Source organism: Charadrius vociferus, unplaced genomic scaffold, assembly GCF_000708025.1.
Source record: "Charadrius vociferus isolate BGI_N301 unplaced genomic scaffold, ASM70802v2 scaffold162, whole genome shotgun sequence".
Taxonomy (NCBI): Eukaryota; Metazoa; Chordata; class Aves; order Charadriiformes; family Charadriidae; genus Charadrius; species Charadrius vociferus.
The window spans coordinates 4,745,366-4,760,404 of NW_009647236.1; the positions used below are offsets into that span (position 1 = coordinate 4,745,366).

Genomic DNA, 15,039 nt, shown 5'->3' on the forward strand with positions numbered 1-15,039 from the left:
ATACACCAGAAACCTGTAAAATAGCATAAGCAGAAAGACCTTTACAGTGTCATCCAGAAAGTTTTACAGAAGACAGTTATGTAAGAACCAGATACTACTTGAAGACACATAACGAAGTGATTCTCATACCTTGTTTAGAAATGGACTAGAGTCCAAATATATAAAGTCATGTTCCAGAAAAAAATGTTAACTTAAACAGGACTAAGCTGAGTTATTTATATGATAGAAGCCTGTTAAAAAACAGCTTCCCTTCATGTTTACATCTTCAAAGTGTGGACATTGCAAATAATTTGAGCCATTTAGCAAACTGTGGAGGAAAATTAAGCTACACTTTCTCCCAGGAGTACAGCAAAAATGCTAATCGTTAGGAAATTATTGGATTGCACATATCACTAAGCATGCAAGTAGTCAATCAACCTCAGCAGAACAGTGTGTGCATTTTTTAACATCTGCTAATGACAGTAATAATTCTGCATTTGTTTTGTTAGTTTTTTCCCCTTGCTTTGAGACACCACAAAACCCACACATTACCTGACAATTTGCATTCTATAGTTCTGACATGCAGCTATGAATACAAACAGCTGAGAACACAGGTAAGTTGACCTCACCACTAGAGTAATACAACTCTGATGTCACCTGTTCTAAGAGATGCACATATGCCTCCCACTGAGATTCAGTCTTGGTATCAGTTACCACCAAGTGCTTGGGAGGGGTCCCAGAATCAAACAAGCCTATAAGGAAGCTGCCCAACCTACTCCCCTTTTATCCTCAGAAGCCTCACTTAACCATCAAAATACAGCCAATGACACGCATGGCTTCGCTCCTCTGTCTACAAGCAAGCAAATCCATGCCACTATCTCTACACCCCATTTAAAGACCATCTGATGTGCTGTTCCTCAAAACCAGAAGAGCTTGACCTGTATTTTCCTGTGAAGTTTCCAGACACGGTCAAAAACAAGTTTTGAGATATTAGTAAGGTTAGGATGACAGTAATTTTTAATCCTACACACTAGCACATTAAAACAAACATTAAATATCCTGGCAAAAATGTTGCATTTCTACTGAAGAACACATTGTTTTTCCCCCCTCTTCAAATTCATCTAAAATCCTGCTTAGCATCAGGAGAAAGAAAAAGAAAATAGCCTCCAGAAGAACAACACACAATCAGAGAGGAACTTGAGTTTATACAAAAAGACTACATGTATTCTTGAAACTTACCTGATAAGCGAGAAATAAAAGAACCAAAACCAAACAAAATATACCAACAACCCCACTTTCATCGAGTCTAACGCCCCACTAGGCTAGGAGAGAGTAAGTTAACAGCCCTGAACAAAAGCCATGTTTAGCACTATAAGGCACACAAACTTAAGACCTCACATACTCCAAAACAGATTCAGGCAGATTTATGTATAAACACAAGAACAACTCCCATGGCACACTGAGATGGCAGTCACTCTGCTGAGGCTGCCTGTAAAACATGCCAAGTTTGACAAGCCTTCCCATGAGAGAAATGTTGATCCCACTGCAGCCATTTCGTCAGTCCAGAAAAGTTCATTATGACCATTCAATCTCATCTATACTGCACAAGCCACAGTTATTCCGCAATTTAGCTCCTGCTTTAAAACCAGAACAGCAATGACCAAATTTTTCTTAAGGAAAGAAAAAAAAAAAAAAAAAAAAAAAAAAAAACCACAACTCATTTTTACCTTCTTAAATTAAAAGTCGCTCCTGATGGAAAAATCCATCCTAGTTATGGATAGTTCTAGTGGTCTGTTGGTTAATCTTATCCTTCCTTTGTGAATTATTTTTGGATTGTGAGCAAGTTACCCCATATTTTCTTTTGGGGTAGGAATTAAGCTTCTCAAGTCGATTAGCAAAAAGATATTTTTTTTTTTTCAGACTTATTCTCACGGCTCTTCTAAATACCCTCCAATTTTCAATGTGCTTCTTGAGAGCTAGACATAGCATTGCAGTCACTGCAAACACACACACACATCCAACTCACATTTGCTTTTAGGCACAGAATCACAGTGGAAGCTCACATCCATGTGACTACCAGCCTCCCTTGTCTTTTCACAGTTCTAGGGCACAGTTTTCCATTTCTTCTGAAAACAAGCATGAAGATGTATTTTGAAAGTGTCAGACTTGCTCTCCGTTTACCCTGTCACAAGCAAACAGTCCAGATCTACTCTGTTAGAGTGATCTATTTTCACTATTCCTTGACAGAATCATAGGAAAATTTGGGGTTAGAAATAGCTTTTTATATGATTATTGAGCACTCATGAGCTTTACTAGCAGTAACTTACTGTTCTTTCCGTTCTCTTGAAGCACAAAAACATTAAACTTGCACAGGGAAAGAAGCTCTCACCTGAAGAGCAACCCCACCTTACTTAGGGTGACTTAGTGTGCTGTGTAAAGTACACTGTGCACTTTGGTACTCTGCGTACAGTGTCCACTTTTTTTTTAAATAAGGAGCTATTAGATCACACCTGATTATCCACACAGCTGTGTTTAATTCATAGGTCATACGAGGTATGTTAACCAATAAAAAAAAAGAAAGAAAAACAAGCAACTTGCCAGGGTTGGCTCAACCATCATATTCCCTAGGAGCCTGCTTTCCAAAAGTTCCCATGCTCTCAAGGAAATGGAAACAAGCTTATAGGCACTGTGGGAGGGGGAAGAGTTTAAGGAGCCAGGACTGTTTCACTTACACTCATTATATGCTCTTCTTCATCCACCCTTAACGTCTTTGGAGAGGGGAGTCTCATAAGCACAGGGCAGTCTTCCAGTGGGCCACTGGAAGGCACAGGGCAGTACACTAGGGTTATTATGTCCCTTTCTGTAGCCCAGCCCTCCTCATTTGCAGAGGCTGAAGGCAAAACCGATTTTAACATTTCTTAGTGACTGAGCAAAAAGCAAACCAATGGCAGTTCTTCAGTGGCATCTGTGTGCAGGCAGAGAGGCATCCAGTAAGAATTTTGGGGCAACTCTGTCTTTCTTCTGTTGGAAATACAACAGGTAAGATTTCAAGGGCTGGATATTAAAATATAGGCCATGAGCAATTACCCAAGCTACTGTATTTTCTAGGGTTTTGTTTGTTTCGGGGTTTTGTGATTTAGGTTTGTTTTGGTTTTAAATTCTATGAGATCCCAATAAACAAGGGTAAAGACAGAGTCCCTAGTATAGAGTGTTACTATTAACTAGTTCTCACAGATGCATGGGCAGCCACACTAAAAACATTAGACAGACTATTATTTACCACTAAAACCGCAGTTTCCAAAAATCTGTGTAGGAAAAAAATCCTCAGAACTATTTCATTATGGGGAGCTTCTGAAATACTGGATGCCCACTTAAGAAGTATTTGACACCCAGTGTTGTGAAACTGACTGAATTAGGTACTTCTGAAAGGGAGATTGCTCCCATCTATTTTAAAGACTATGTTTAGTACATCAAAAGTGCTGTCACACAATCCCCTGCCTTATCTGTTCCTCCACTTATGTCCCACAGACAGCACCTCAACAGTAGTCCAGCTCTCCTCAGCAGCTCCACTGTAGTCATAAGCCTCATCAAGCCATCGTTCACCCCATGGTGTGACACAAACTCTGCTGAACTAGGGATCCCGCTCACAAAACATCTAGTCATCTCCTGCACCTCACTAGTCACCTCGTCCTTCCATGAGCAGGAAAGAAGGTCTCATACTTGAGCCTTGCCTATACAAATAAAAATATCAAATCATTCTGGAGTACAGCTTGGAAAACAGCCTACAAAATCCACAACCAACGTTGTCACAATTATGATTTTGACAGACAAGGAAATTTAGCATCATATGAAATACTAGGAACTACACTGCTAACATCAGGTTATACAATTAGAAATAGAACAAAAGTATCTCTTTTTTTCTTTTGTGAAGAATTTTTGAATTTGGCTTTCTTCCCAAGTAGAAAGAAAACTCAAAGACTTAACGTTTAAAAAGTTGAAAGATGCAAAGGTATTTCTTTGGAGAACTTTCAAGTTGCACAACTAGTTAAAGATTATGTTTAACGTTCTTCAGAAAAAAAACAGTTTAAAAGACCTGGAAGAATTTTGTAACAAAGTATTTCAGCTTAGAACATGTGAGGGCCTCTCCCAAGTTTCTCCTTCAAGACCCCATCAGAATTAGTTCAATTTCACAAGCCATTACATTTCACTGAAATTGGGTTCAGCTGAAGCTAGTCCAACAACGTCCTTGGGAAACAACCTGATAATATTCGTATCAATGATAAGAAAGCCTCTTGTCATTAGTAATAGTATACTTTTCCCTGAAAAAGAAGAGTTTGGATTGAGAATACCCCCTGCTTATTTTGAAGCAATTGCTTTGTAGTATTCAGTACTTTCTTTCTGCAAATAAGTGTTTTAAAGCATTTTTAAATGGTGAAGCTAATGTACTCTTGTAACAACTTTGATTTAGATATAAAATCTCACGTTTGACACGTACAGTGAGGAAGAAAGCATATGCTCCATTTCAGAAATAAAACTGAATGAGGCATGAAACTAACATAAAGTCAGAAGATGTACACCCCCTACACATACCTCCTCCTCTAGCTGCCTGCAACCTGTTCCAATCCATGCAATTCCCTGGCCAACACTCAGGCAGCCTCTACAGCTCCCCCTTCTCTCACCCACTTGCTCAGAGCCGGTGCTGGACACCATCCAGCAGAGCTAGCTAGTGTTCTACCAGCCTCTGCTTGCACGCGAGCTTGGAGAACAGGCTGAAACACACTAGCCTTGCAGAACATGCACATAAGTGCTGCAGCAAATGGTTAAAGAAAACATAAGAGGTGGAGGCGGGCATAGAGCCGCCCAGCTCCAATCTAATATCACTATCATCTAAATGGATTTGGGGAGGTAGATTGCAGTAGCATAGGTCATTTTAAGTTCACAAAATTTCCAAAGGGGACAACAGAGGAAAGTACCATCACCAGGGAAACACCAGCTTGGAAAGGAGTACTCAATGCCCAGCGCTCCTCCTTCTCTGCGTCACTGAAGGCTACAGCCCAGACACCCATTGTGCACCAGTCTTAAAGACAAAGTGCATCTACACCTGGTAACTTGGTATGGATCCAAATCTACTCTCACACAAGACTTGTTCATTGTCTGCTTTATAAGTCTAGCCCTTGTTTAAGGGATGTCCTCAGTCTGAGCTCCAGAGCAGAGGGGAGATCAGTGCATGCTTCATGCACAGCCAAGCTCCCAAAATGAGTACACTCCCACTCACCCCTCCACCACCTGCCCAGAGCTCAGTCCTTTGTAGTCATGGAGCAGATGCTTTGAGGCAAAGGATATAGGGCTTTGCATGCCTGCCTGTTAGACCTCTCTGCCTGCTGTGAAAAGGGAACAGCAGGTACACGTCTACTCTGCTTTCTTTGTGCTGTCTGTCTCCTTCCATCTGTCTTGCCTAGGACCTGTTTGCTGCATTACTGCGAGTAACTAAATGTCAGGCTCCAACTGCAGTTTGTGTAGTGGGCCATTGTGGAAGTGAGGAGGACTACATATATGCAGGCTGCATACAAGCTTCACCCCTCACAGACCGTGAGCCACTACAGCCATGAGGGGCTGTGCAGCCCCTCTTCGCTGCAGGGCACCACTCAACCATCCCGGGCTGCAAGACTGGGTCCCTAGAAGCTATCAAAACACACATACAGTTTCAGAGATAGAGGAGAAGAGGCAGGTGTCTCTATGCTGCATCCACCTAGCGCAGCCTTCGACAAGTCAGATCCCCTTGGGCACTTGGCTGAAGATACAGCTAATGACTCAACAGCAGGGAGGAGAGATCCCTCTCCTAGCACAGCCCTACTGAGGTAGCTGAAAGAAGAAACAGAAAAATGGATTTCAAGGCATTTTAATAACTCATATAATCAGATTTAAATCTGGATGCCTGAAAGGAGAAGATAATTGAACACAATGGGGCCATATTTCAGCCATTTTGCCAGCCACAGCTGCTCCATAGGACTAAGCAGTTCTCTCTGTGCACCTAGCTGGGTGGTGACTCTTTAGATCACCCGCAGTTCTGTTGTCAAGATCAGCTATATATGTAAACAGCAGGAACTGGTTTCACCAGAAAAACAGGGCAACTCTGCTGCCTTCCCAAAGCAAAGCTAGAACACATCACAGGGAATCTCTGTGCTGAAGGAGCAGCAAGATACTGGGAAGCAAATCTATACAGAAAAGTATTCATTGGCAATTTCTTTCCATCAGAAAGACGGTAAAAGGACTCAAAGTGATCTCAGAAAGGGCTTGCCAAAGTCTGGGTACCAGTGCAACTCAGGCCTCAGAAGTAGCATGAGCATTAAGCGACTTAAGTGCATTTCCTGTTTATAAGATAACACCACCTTCAGCTGATTAAACACCTCAGTCTGGAAGTCTGCAATTAGCAATAAGGCTGATAATTTCCATTTCAAATACAATTATTTATGTAACTGCTACCAAGTACCTCTGAGTTTGTGTGAAACAAACATTTAAATTTTAATTAAGAAGGTTAAGCAAGAAGTTCTATGGAAGTGTCCAAATCTCTTGAAAAAACATCCTCCCCAACTCTGAACTGAAAATGAAGGTGTTTTCAGCTCTTCCAGGAGGCAAGAGTCTCCAATCTCAGATTTACTCAGCATCCTCATCAACACCATTTGTAGCTGGCAATAACTTCTTTGGATCTGGTAATAAAATTATGCCTATAATGCCTCTGCCAGAGACCATGTTTCATACTGCCTCCCCAAGACACTAGTATAAGCCAAGATCATAAGAGTCTTAAGTGCCAAGCTCCTCTTCATTTTAGGAAAAAATCGTCGATCTGTATATACTTACCTGACTTCAAAGATGCAGCATTCAAGCAATCTTCTTGGTTTTGGGTTTTGTTGTTTTTTTTTTTTAAAAAAATCCTTTTAGTCATTTTATCACCATTCCTTGTGATAAAATTGTTAAAAAAAAACAACACACACACCACAAACCCCCCAAAAAACCCCAGAAGTCCCATGATACCCCAAGTTCTAAAAAAAAGTACACCAAGCATGTCCATGTGAACTTTTCAGTTACTATTTTAACATTGTTTAATTGAAAAGAGTTTGTCACCCTCCCAATACCAAGTTATACTTTAGCTCAGATAATTCATCTGCTCCCAGTTTAAATTTTGAGTCTTGTAACTACATTGTCCAGGTTTCAACAGCCATAAGTGTACTAACTAATATGATGCAATGGCAATTAAAAGCTCAGTGAAGATGATTTCCTTTTGGATAAAAAAAATACATTCCTTTCTAAACAGCAGTTTCATCTGACTCATATTTCTTCCTACAGCATGTGTGCTAAACAATTAGCCAATGTTATTTGTTAAGAACATCTGTTCCTTCACCTGATCTTTCACTGCAGGCTGCCTAAGTAAATTAAAAAAAAAAATAAATCAAACTGCTTTTCTTTAGACTTACTTGATCCATTTAATAAGTAGAGGGGAAAAATCCAGGATGGGGGGCAGATGGGGAACATGACCTCATACAATGAAGTAACTAAAAGACATTACTTCTGAACTCTCATCTTCCCTACCTGCAAAAAAGTCCCCCCAAAGTTACTTAATACACACATAGCTAAATACAGAAGCAAAAGAATGGCATACCTCCGTCACGCTTTTCTCTCCTTACTGTCTCAGAACTGGACTCTGGCATCTGTATTTAAGTTTAGTAACAGTCCTCAAATATCAGTCAGAAAAAAAGGTCATGAAGGAAGCAAACAATTCCCTTAAGTAAGAGTGATAGGAAGATATTTTTTTTAAAAAAAGTTCTCAAAAGATTTATTCCACTTTCACTTAGTGCTTCAGGTGTAATAACTGATCTGTGCCATTTACTTTTCAGCAACTCATAGAAGGACACATAACTATTTTGGATCACGACTACAGTGAAAACCAGTAGGAGTGTATTAGACAAACTACAACAGTAGTGACATAGTTAATGCAGTAGCAACTGTAGCCAACTGCCGGAACTGTGTTGGTATAAATTACACTGGTCATCTCATTAAGCCTGTGAGTACACCTACTGCATTTGAAATTACATGGAAAATAGCAGTCACCAAGCAATTGCCCCAAAACTATTTTTCTTGTGAAGTATCTAATGTGATCCCTTCCTTTTCTACCTTAGAAACCAAATGCAGATTTTAGTCTTAGTCACCTCTATATCAAAAGCTGCTACTGGATTTGATTGAGCCATTTTCAGAAAAGACAGACCATACACAATTTTTCTTCAACTGTATAAAAAGATGGAAGGCAAAGTGTCAGCTATTGGGAGACCTGTATCAGTACGAGCTGATCAGAGCTACATATGCACCATGGTTCATGATCACATACCTCCAACTCACTCTGAACAAAGGGTGGTATCTTGAGTCCTGGTGGGTAGGAACAGCAGAAACTGAGAGGTCATATGATCAGGCTGAATTCCTGAATGACTTTATCCATCATTGCCCTAGGGGATTTAGGGGTATGCAGTAACAAATACATAATCTGAACATATTACCAAAGTAAAAGCTTGTGCATGAATACCCCAAGCATAGGCTTTACTGCCTCTGCAAGCAACTTCAATAAAAAAGCACGACCTAAAAATCCCCACTTACTCGACGTAATTTCTAAAATGCTGCTGATATTACCAAGGAATCTTGACATAGCTCAATTAATACATAACCATGTGCTGCATAGGATGAGGCAAAAAATGTAACTTCCAGAGTAGCTGTTAGCAGAAAAGCCATACATTCTTGTCTAGAATGCCCTTATGTCTTTAGATAGGTAAGTATGTATCCCAAATCACCTAAACCATGACAAAAGATTTCAGATTTTGCTTTTTTTTCTTAACCATCTCTTGGAGAACTTTTACTCCTAGTTGCTACTAATGACTTAAACATACCACTAAACAATCACATCCTGTAGATTTTTGTTTACCTGTCGTCTTTCCCTCCAAAGAGATGCAAGTAGCTCACCTGTAGCAGACTTGAAAATGACAATGTTACACCCCTGCTTGTTTTAAAAAAAAAAAAAAACAAACACTGAACAAAGCTGTAACCAAACAAAAGACCAAAAAACAGCTTAAATGCCATCTCCTAAATTTGCCTTTTAAAGCTTTCATTCCATAAGCTATGAACTCCCCTCTCATTAAACAGATAGCACAAGTCAAGCAACACCATGCTGATTTTCTGAACTATGTTGCACTTCTGATGGTTTTGCTCCCCAGTGACTGACAAAATAAGTAAATCAGACAAATCTGAAGTACTTTCATCCTCATCTATTAAACTTAACTTTCAGATTCTAGACTACTTCTTTAGGTGCGTATAATAACAATTCACATTATATAGGACTTACCACTGCTGCAGCCAGAGGAAGCTTATTTAGACAGGGTACCAACTGCCAGTCTTTGTTCAGAAAAGGCTGCAACTCAGTGGCAGTCAGATCTACACCAATGCTCAGTTTGGAGCTGAATCAACAGAAATAAGACATTTCCAGGGTGAAAGTAAGTGATAAAAACACTTTAGCCTAATCAGCCAAGCTCAAGGACTAGTCATAACTGCAGTTTCTTTTCTTACTTTAAAATGCTGCTTCTGTATCATCAGTGCTATCACAGGACTCCAAAAGAAAAAAAAAAATAATCACCTATTCTAGAGATTCCAGACAGATAAACAACGTATCAATGTTACATGAACAGCAAGAGCTATTTATATTAAAGTTATGACACTTCAGAAAAAAAATAGTGTAAGTGTGCTTAAGATTTTTATTCTCTTTGGAGAATTACAACATCTATCCAATTGTCGTCCTCCTTACCAGGCTGCTCCCTATTAGCAAATAAAAAGGAGGCTAAAAATTATCCTCTGATGTCACAAGTCATGATGTCACATTTGGAGGCACAGATGAGAAGAAAAAGCTTTCTTCGGAAGTAAAATACCAAGTATACAAGACAGAAGATGAAGCAACTGTCAGAAGGCCGTAAACACCAGCCTGCCAAAACATAGTTACTGATATAACAAGCCCAGTAAACCATTCCCAGAGTGAACATGAATCTTCAGAGAAAGGTCGACAGAGCATTCAAACAACTACAGATGCAAGAAATATTTCATCTAACCCTTACTAGTCTTGGGCCCCAAAGTATGTCAACTTGTATCTGTGCTGCAGTAAGTTATCCTCCAAACTGCAATGTATATCTGCATCCCTCCTGTGCAGGTTTGAGTCATGTATGTTTATCTTATTCTTGGCACTCATATTCTCACACGCTCCCACAGACCAGCTCTTTCTCACAGAAACCAAATCCATGTTTGTCAAAAATCAAAATCCTTTTCCAAATCTTGTGCAACCTCACTTGTTCTTGTATTATGAAAAATAAAACGCTTCCTTTCACTTTTCACTGTATCTCTTGTTTGCTTCTATTGTTGTACTCCTTCACACAGACCAACTCTTTAAACTGACATTACATTGCAATCAAGGTGGCTTTTTTAAAGCCTATTTTATTATTTTCTTTCTAACACCTTCTTGACACCTCACACTTCCAAATTCTTAAGCAAGCCTCCCAGATAAAAGCAATTTTCTGAGAGATGCTCACTTGATTTCAACTCTTTCAACCTACCTTTTCTTTGCAAAGGAAGGACTTACTTTTTTGTTCCTTCTTTCCACAGGCATTCTTCTTATTGTAGACATATATGAACTTTGACTGTTTATTAATGGAAACTAGAGTCCCCAGACAGAACACCCTCACTTTGATGCAAGGATCCTTTTCATTAGCTTCCTCATTCACCTTTATCTTCTTCATAACAGTAGGAGAACACTTAATATTTTCATGTGATTCTTCTTCCAAGGATATTAAATTTAATTATATTTCAGTATGAAGAGTATAAAAAGGATAAAATGCGAATTCAGAATCTTGAGATAGGGCTTCCAGATGTAACTTAATTTCCAAAGCATCTTTGACTTTCATCATTTCTATTTGCAGGTGCCAAAACTAGAACCACTTAATCAAAAGTAAATGCAAGCTTTACAGATTCCAGTAAAGAATGAAACCCCTGAGATTAAGTTCACAAGCAAGTTTTTTTTCTTCCTCCAGTGAGGCTATAGAAGTCTAGCTTTGTCCATCTCCAGGGAACTGTTTTCAGGGGGAAAAAAAAAAAAAACACACACAACCACAAAACCAAAAAACCACCCACCTTAAAAACAGCAGTTAGTAGCACTACCAGTTTAAAAATTGAGACTTGCTTGCAGTAGTACAGAAAAGGACTTGGTTCTCAAAATTATTCCATAAAGCTAAAAAAAATAAATATATACTTTGGATAGAGACGGAAAAAAATTACACATTGTAGGATTCCCTTCATTTCTTCCTTCCCTGATAGTTTTTCTGCTACCCTTCCTTCTCCCCACTCACCATAGTCAGGAAAGAGATTATAACCCAGAGGCTCCCAACCCTAGCTTGCTGCTAATTACGTGTGCTCACAACACCTATTGAGCATTCATGATACCTGGCCTGACTTCCAGAGGCATGGCACAACTGCCTACTCCCACTCAAATCCATGAAAAATTGAAGTCAAACCAGTCAGGCTCTAACATCCATATTCGGTTTCCATCATCACAGAAGCAAGAGTACATACTTAGAAGAAATGAATCCTTGGAGCAAACCAAAGTTGTCAGAAACGTGCAGCCTCTCAAAGCAAATAACTCAGGCAACCAAAGCTGATCCCTGGATGCTACCGCAGGCTAGCCTTGCTGTTGTAGCAATTCCTTAGTTCTACTGACTTAAGAGTAGGAATGAGCATAACAAATCCACACCTGCCACAGGACACTAAGATCATCCTTTGTCAAATGTTAGCGACACGTGCTTTCGCACCCTGCAATAAGCTGCCTTCCATGTTATCACACACACATTTACTATGACTCAGTATTTAGGGAGTTTTAATGATTTGTTTACGTAGCCAGCAGCTGATCATCAACCATGCAAGTAAGTTATTAAAACACATTTTCTGTCTAGAAAAGCAGGGAAAGATGCCAATGCCACAACATTTTAATTAGAAGATCTTAACTTTTGCCTTGAATTTGTGACTTTCTGCCTTGTGCTGCTTCTAAGTTCAGTCCCCTTGAGGCTGAGAAAATGAGTACCACAGCCTCTCATAACCAGATTGGTGGAGGTTTTTAAAACTAATCAGTGACAAACAGTACAGCTAGAACTTTACAAGCCACAGCACTATGTTACAAGAGGCAAGTATTTACACAATTCCTTTGTTTTAACTGCAAGGTCATATTTGCAGAACCAGATAAACAGTAACTTCAAACAAATTCTGAGGTCTTGAAGTATAAATCATAGACAGAAGGCAACCATTTAATCACACCAGAGAGCACCTCACACTCTTAGCAGCTGCCACTGCACTGAAGAATCCTATTCCCCTGAAGTTACGGGCATGCATTACCGCAGGAAGCATAAAGTGGTACTGTGAGGACACACGATACCCTGCACTGTACATGCCTAAAGCCCTGTTCAAAGAAACTTCTAACCTTTGGCATGCGTCTCAAACCTAGAAACGCAAAGCCAAGTTATAATCTTCATATATTATACTTTACTTTATTTTAGATTGCCAAGCTTATCACGGAAAGACTGAGTTGCTAACTGCAAGTCCAACAAACTGACCGCAAGACCTAAACAGGTTTCCTCCTCACATAAACTACCAACTGTATTAACGGTTGTATACAAACCATTAAGAGTGAGTTTACATAGCCCAATTTTCCATCTAATGACAGCACAGCTGGCAGTTACAATGTCTGCGCAGCATGATTTGCTATCGATTCAAGTACAGAGATACAGCTGTGCACAGGCGGAATGGCCTTGTATCATCTTTGTCGCTGTAGGAACAGTGGAGAAAAACACTGAACGATCCAAGTACTCAGTCTCTAGCAACACAATTCTATGACCTGCTGGGATTCATTCAGCCTGTCCCATTTCTACTGGCTCCAGACTACTGTTGCTCAGTTTAAAAGTACACATGCATTTTGGGGGAAGTTTATGCTTGGGCCTGAGATGCAAAATCAATGTTCTGACTGTTAGGATATTCGCGTAGTTTGAACAGCAGGGATGAAGAGACATACATGCTAAATTTATAAATAAGGGAGTTGGGAAATCTGATCCCCCGGTTCCGCTCACAGGTCTGCCACAGATTCCCTATGGCCTTTGCTAGTTACTTAATCTTTCACCTGTTGAGCGCAATGAACACTCCGATGACCTCATCAGGACAAGGACACAGTAGTCCAGATGACGTTCCTACGCACAAGCTGAAGCACGCCAATTTACTGAGGCCACCTGATGCAGAACCTGAGTCAGACTGTCAGAGCTGTGAGGAAGGGAATCTAAGTCTCATGAGATCAGGTGTTACCCTGCCTGTGGTTGCACACACAAGTGCTCCCCCTTTGCTATCTAACAGCAGCAACCCATTCACCAAACTAACAACAAAACATACTCTCTAAGTCTACACACGTAAGTTTACCTTCTCTCGAAGCATAAAAAAAAAAGAGAGAGAGAAAAATCCATCAAAAGCACAAGAGGAGTATTAAAGATGGCATTTATTATTACACTCCCCACTTTTAGTGGGATATCTCCCTGGACAGGAGCAAAATTGAACCCCTCCTTTCTGCCCTTCTTATTCACAAATCCCATTCTTTACACAGAACACAGGAAGCTTATTTACTTTTGTGGAAAACAAATGTGTCTACTTGATAAAAAACAGACACTAGGAAAGCGTGTCAGAAGAACTACCCAACATTAAGAATCAAAATTCAGTCCTTATTGTTAAAAAATATCAACAACATCTTTCTAAAGGCATAAAGAGACATTGGATAGGTTAATGAACCGTGCAAGGAACTGGGAGAGATGACTGGGCACAGAAGCCAGAAGTCCTGTCACTAACTTGATACATCAGATAAACAACTTCATCCCTTCTCAGTCTCAGCTTACACTTTACTAAGCTGATAATGATAAAATTACCTACCTCACTACATAGGTGGAGAACGCTTTACTAATTCACGAACACAAAGCAACTTGAGAACTGTGGATATCAAGCTAGTACATATACACACATATATCAATTAAAACATACATATATTATATATATAAATAAAACACAAGTTAGAAGAAAGATAAAACACATTACCCAAAAGCTCCAGTCAGCACTCCAGCTGTATTGAGCAGGACCCTGCATTTTCTCTGTGCACGAACTAAGAGTCTCCTCTGAATCAGCAAGTAGCTGGCTAATAAGACCATGATCCACTTCATGAACTTCCTGTGAACAAAGAAGCCAGGTATGTAATTCAACAACAGAGGAGAAAGGTGAAATAAGAAGATAGTTAATCCATTTAACAACTATGTATTAAATAAAACTTGAAATGCTAGTTTCACCAAGGTGAGTGGCATGGAATCATGTCCCACTGACAGCCTTTTCATTGATTTTACATTTTTTCCAGCATATACTATATTTAATTATTACTTACATTTTTATCAGAGTATTTTGTGTCCACAGCAGCCCCCCAACTTCCACATTGAAGCTGCGCAGACATTTAGAGCTGGAATAACATCAACGTGAGACCCCAGTGCATAACATGCAGCACATCTCTAGAATCTGTGGGACCTTTCAAAACTTCAGAAAGGTCATGCGGGTGCAGCATTTTCCAGAGGACTGACATATATTATTATAATACAAACACATCAAATATTTATACTTATTATTAGCTACACTCTAAATTGTACATTTTGTCACATATAAATACAAGCACAACACTTCACAGGCAAATAGTTCTACTTGTATCACTTACTATAAAGACAAGTACTTTAGTAGCACTCTCCCTTGACATCAATATTCTTCACTTGGGAGGTCAGTTTTACTTTAGGAAGGGAAACTCAGCCACAGAAAGACACTTGTCCCAAGCCACCGAGCAAACTGGTACAAAACCAGCCCAGGGACCTAACTAATAACTAACACCGCCCGTAGTACTGGATCCATCAGGAAGAGACGAAGCTGCGTTTC

The 15,039-nt window shown here is 39.7% G+C and overlaps 1 protein-coding gene across 1 annotated transcript in view; it reads right to left on the reverse strand.

The window, feature by feature from the left end:
* The window catches only part of GRAMD1C (GRAM domain containing 1C), a 53,329-nt gene extending 39,038 nt beyond the window's left edge, over positions 1-14,291 (reverse strand). Inside the window, exon 1 of the mRNA XM_009879916.1 lies at positions 14,170-14,291. Coding sequence (XP_009878218.1) covers positions 14,170-14,217 — 48 coding nt within the window. The 5' untranslated portion in view covers positions 14,218-14,291. The remainder of the gene's footprint in view (positions 1-14,169) is intronic.
* Positions 14,292-15,039: the final 748 nt, after the last annotated feature.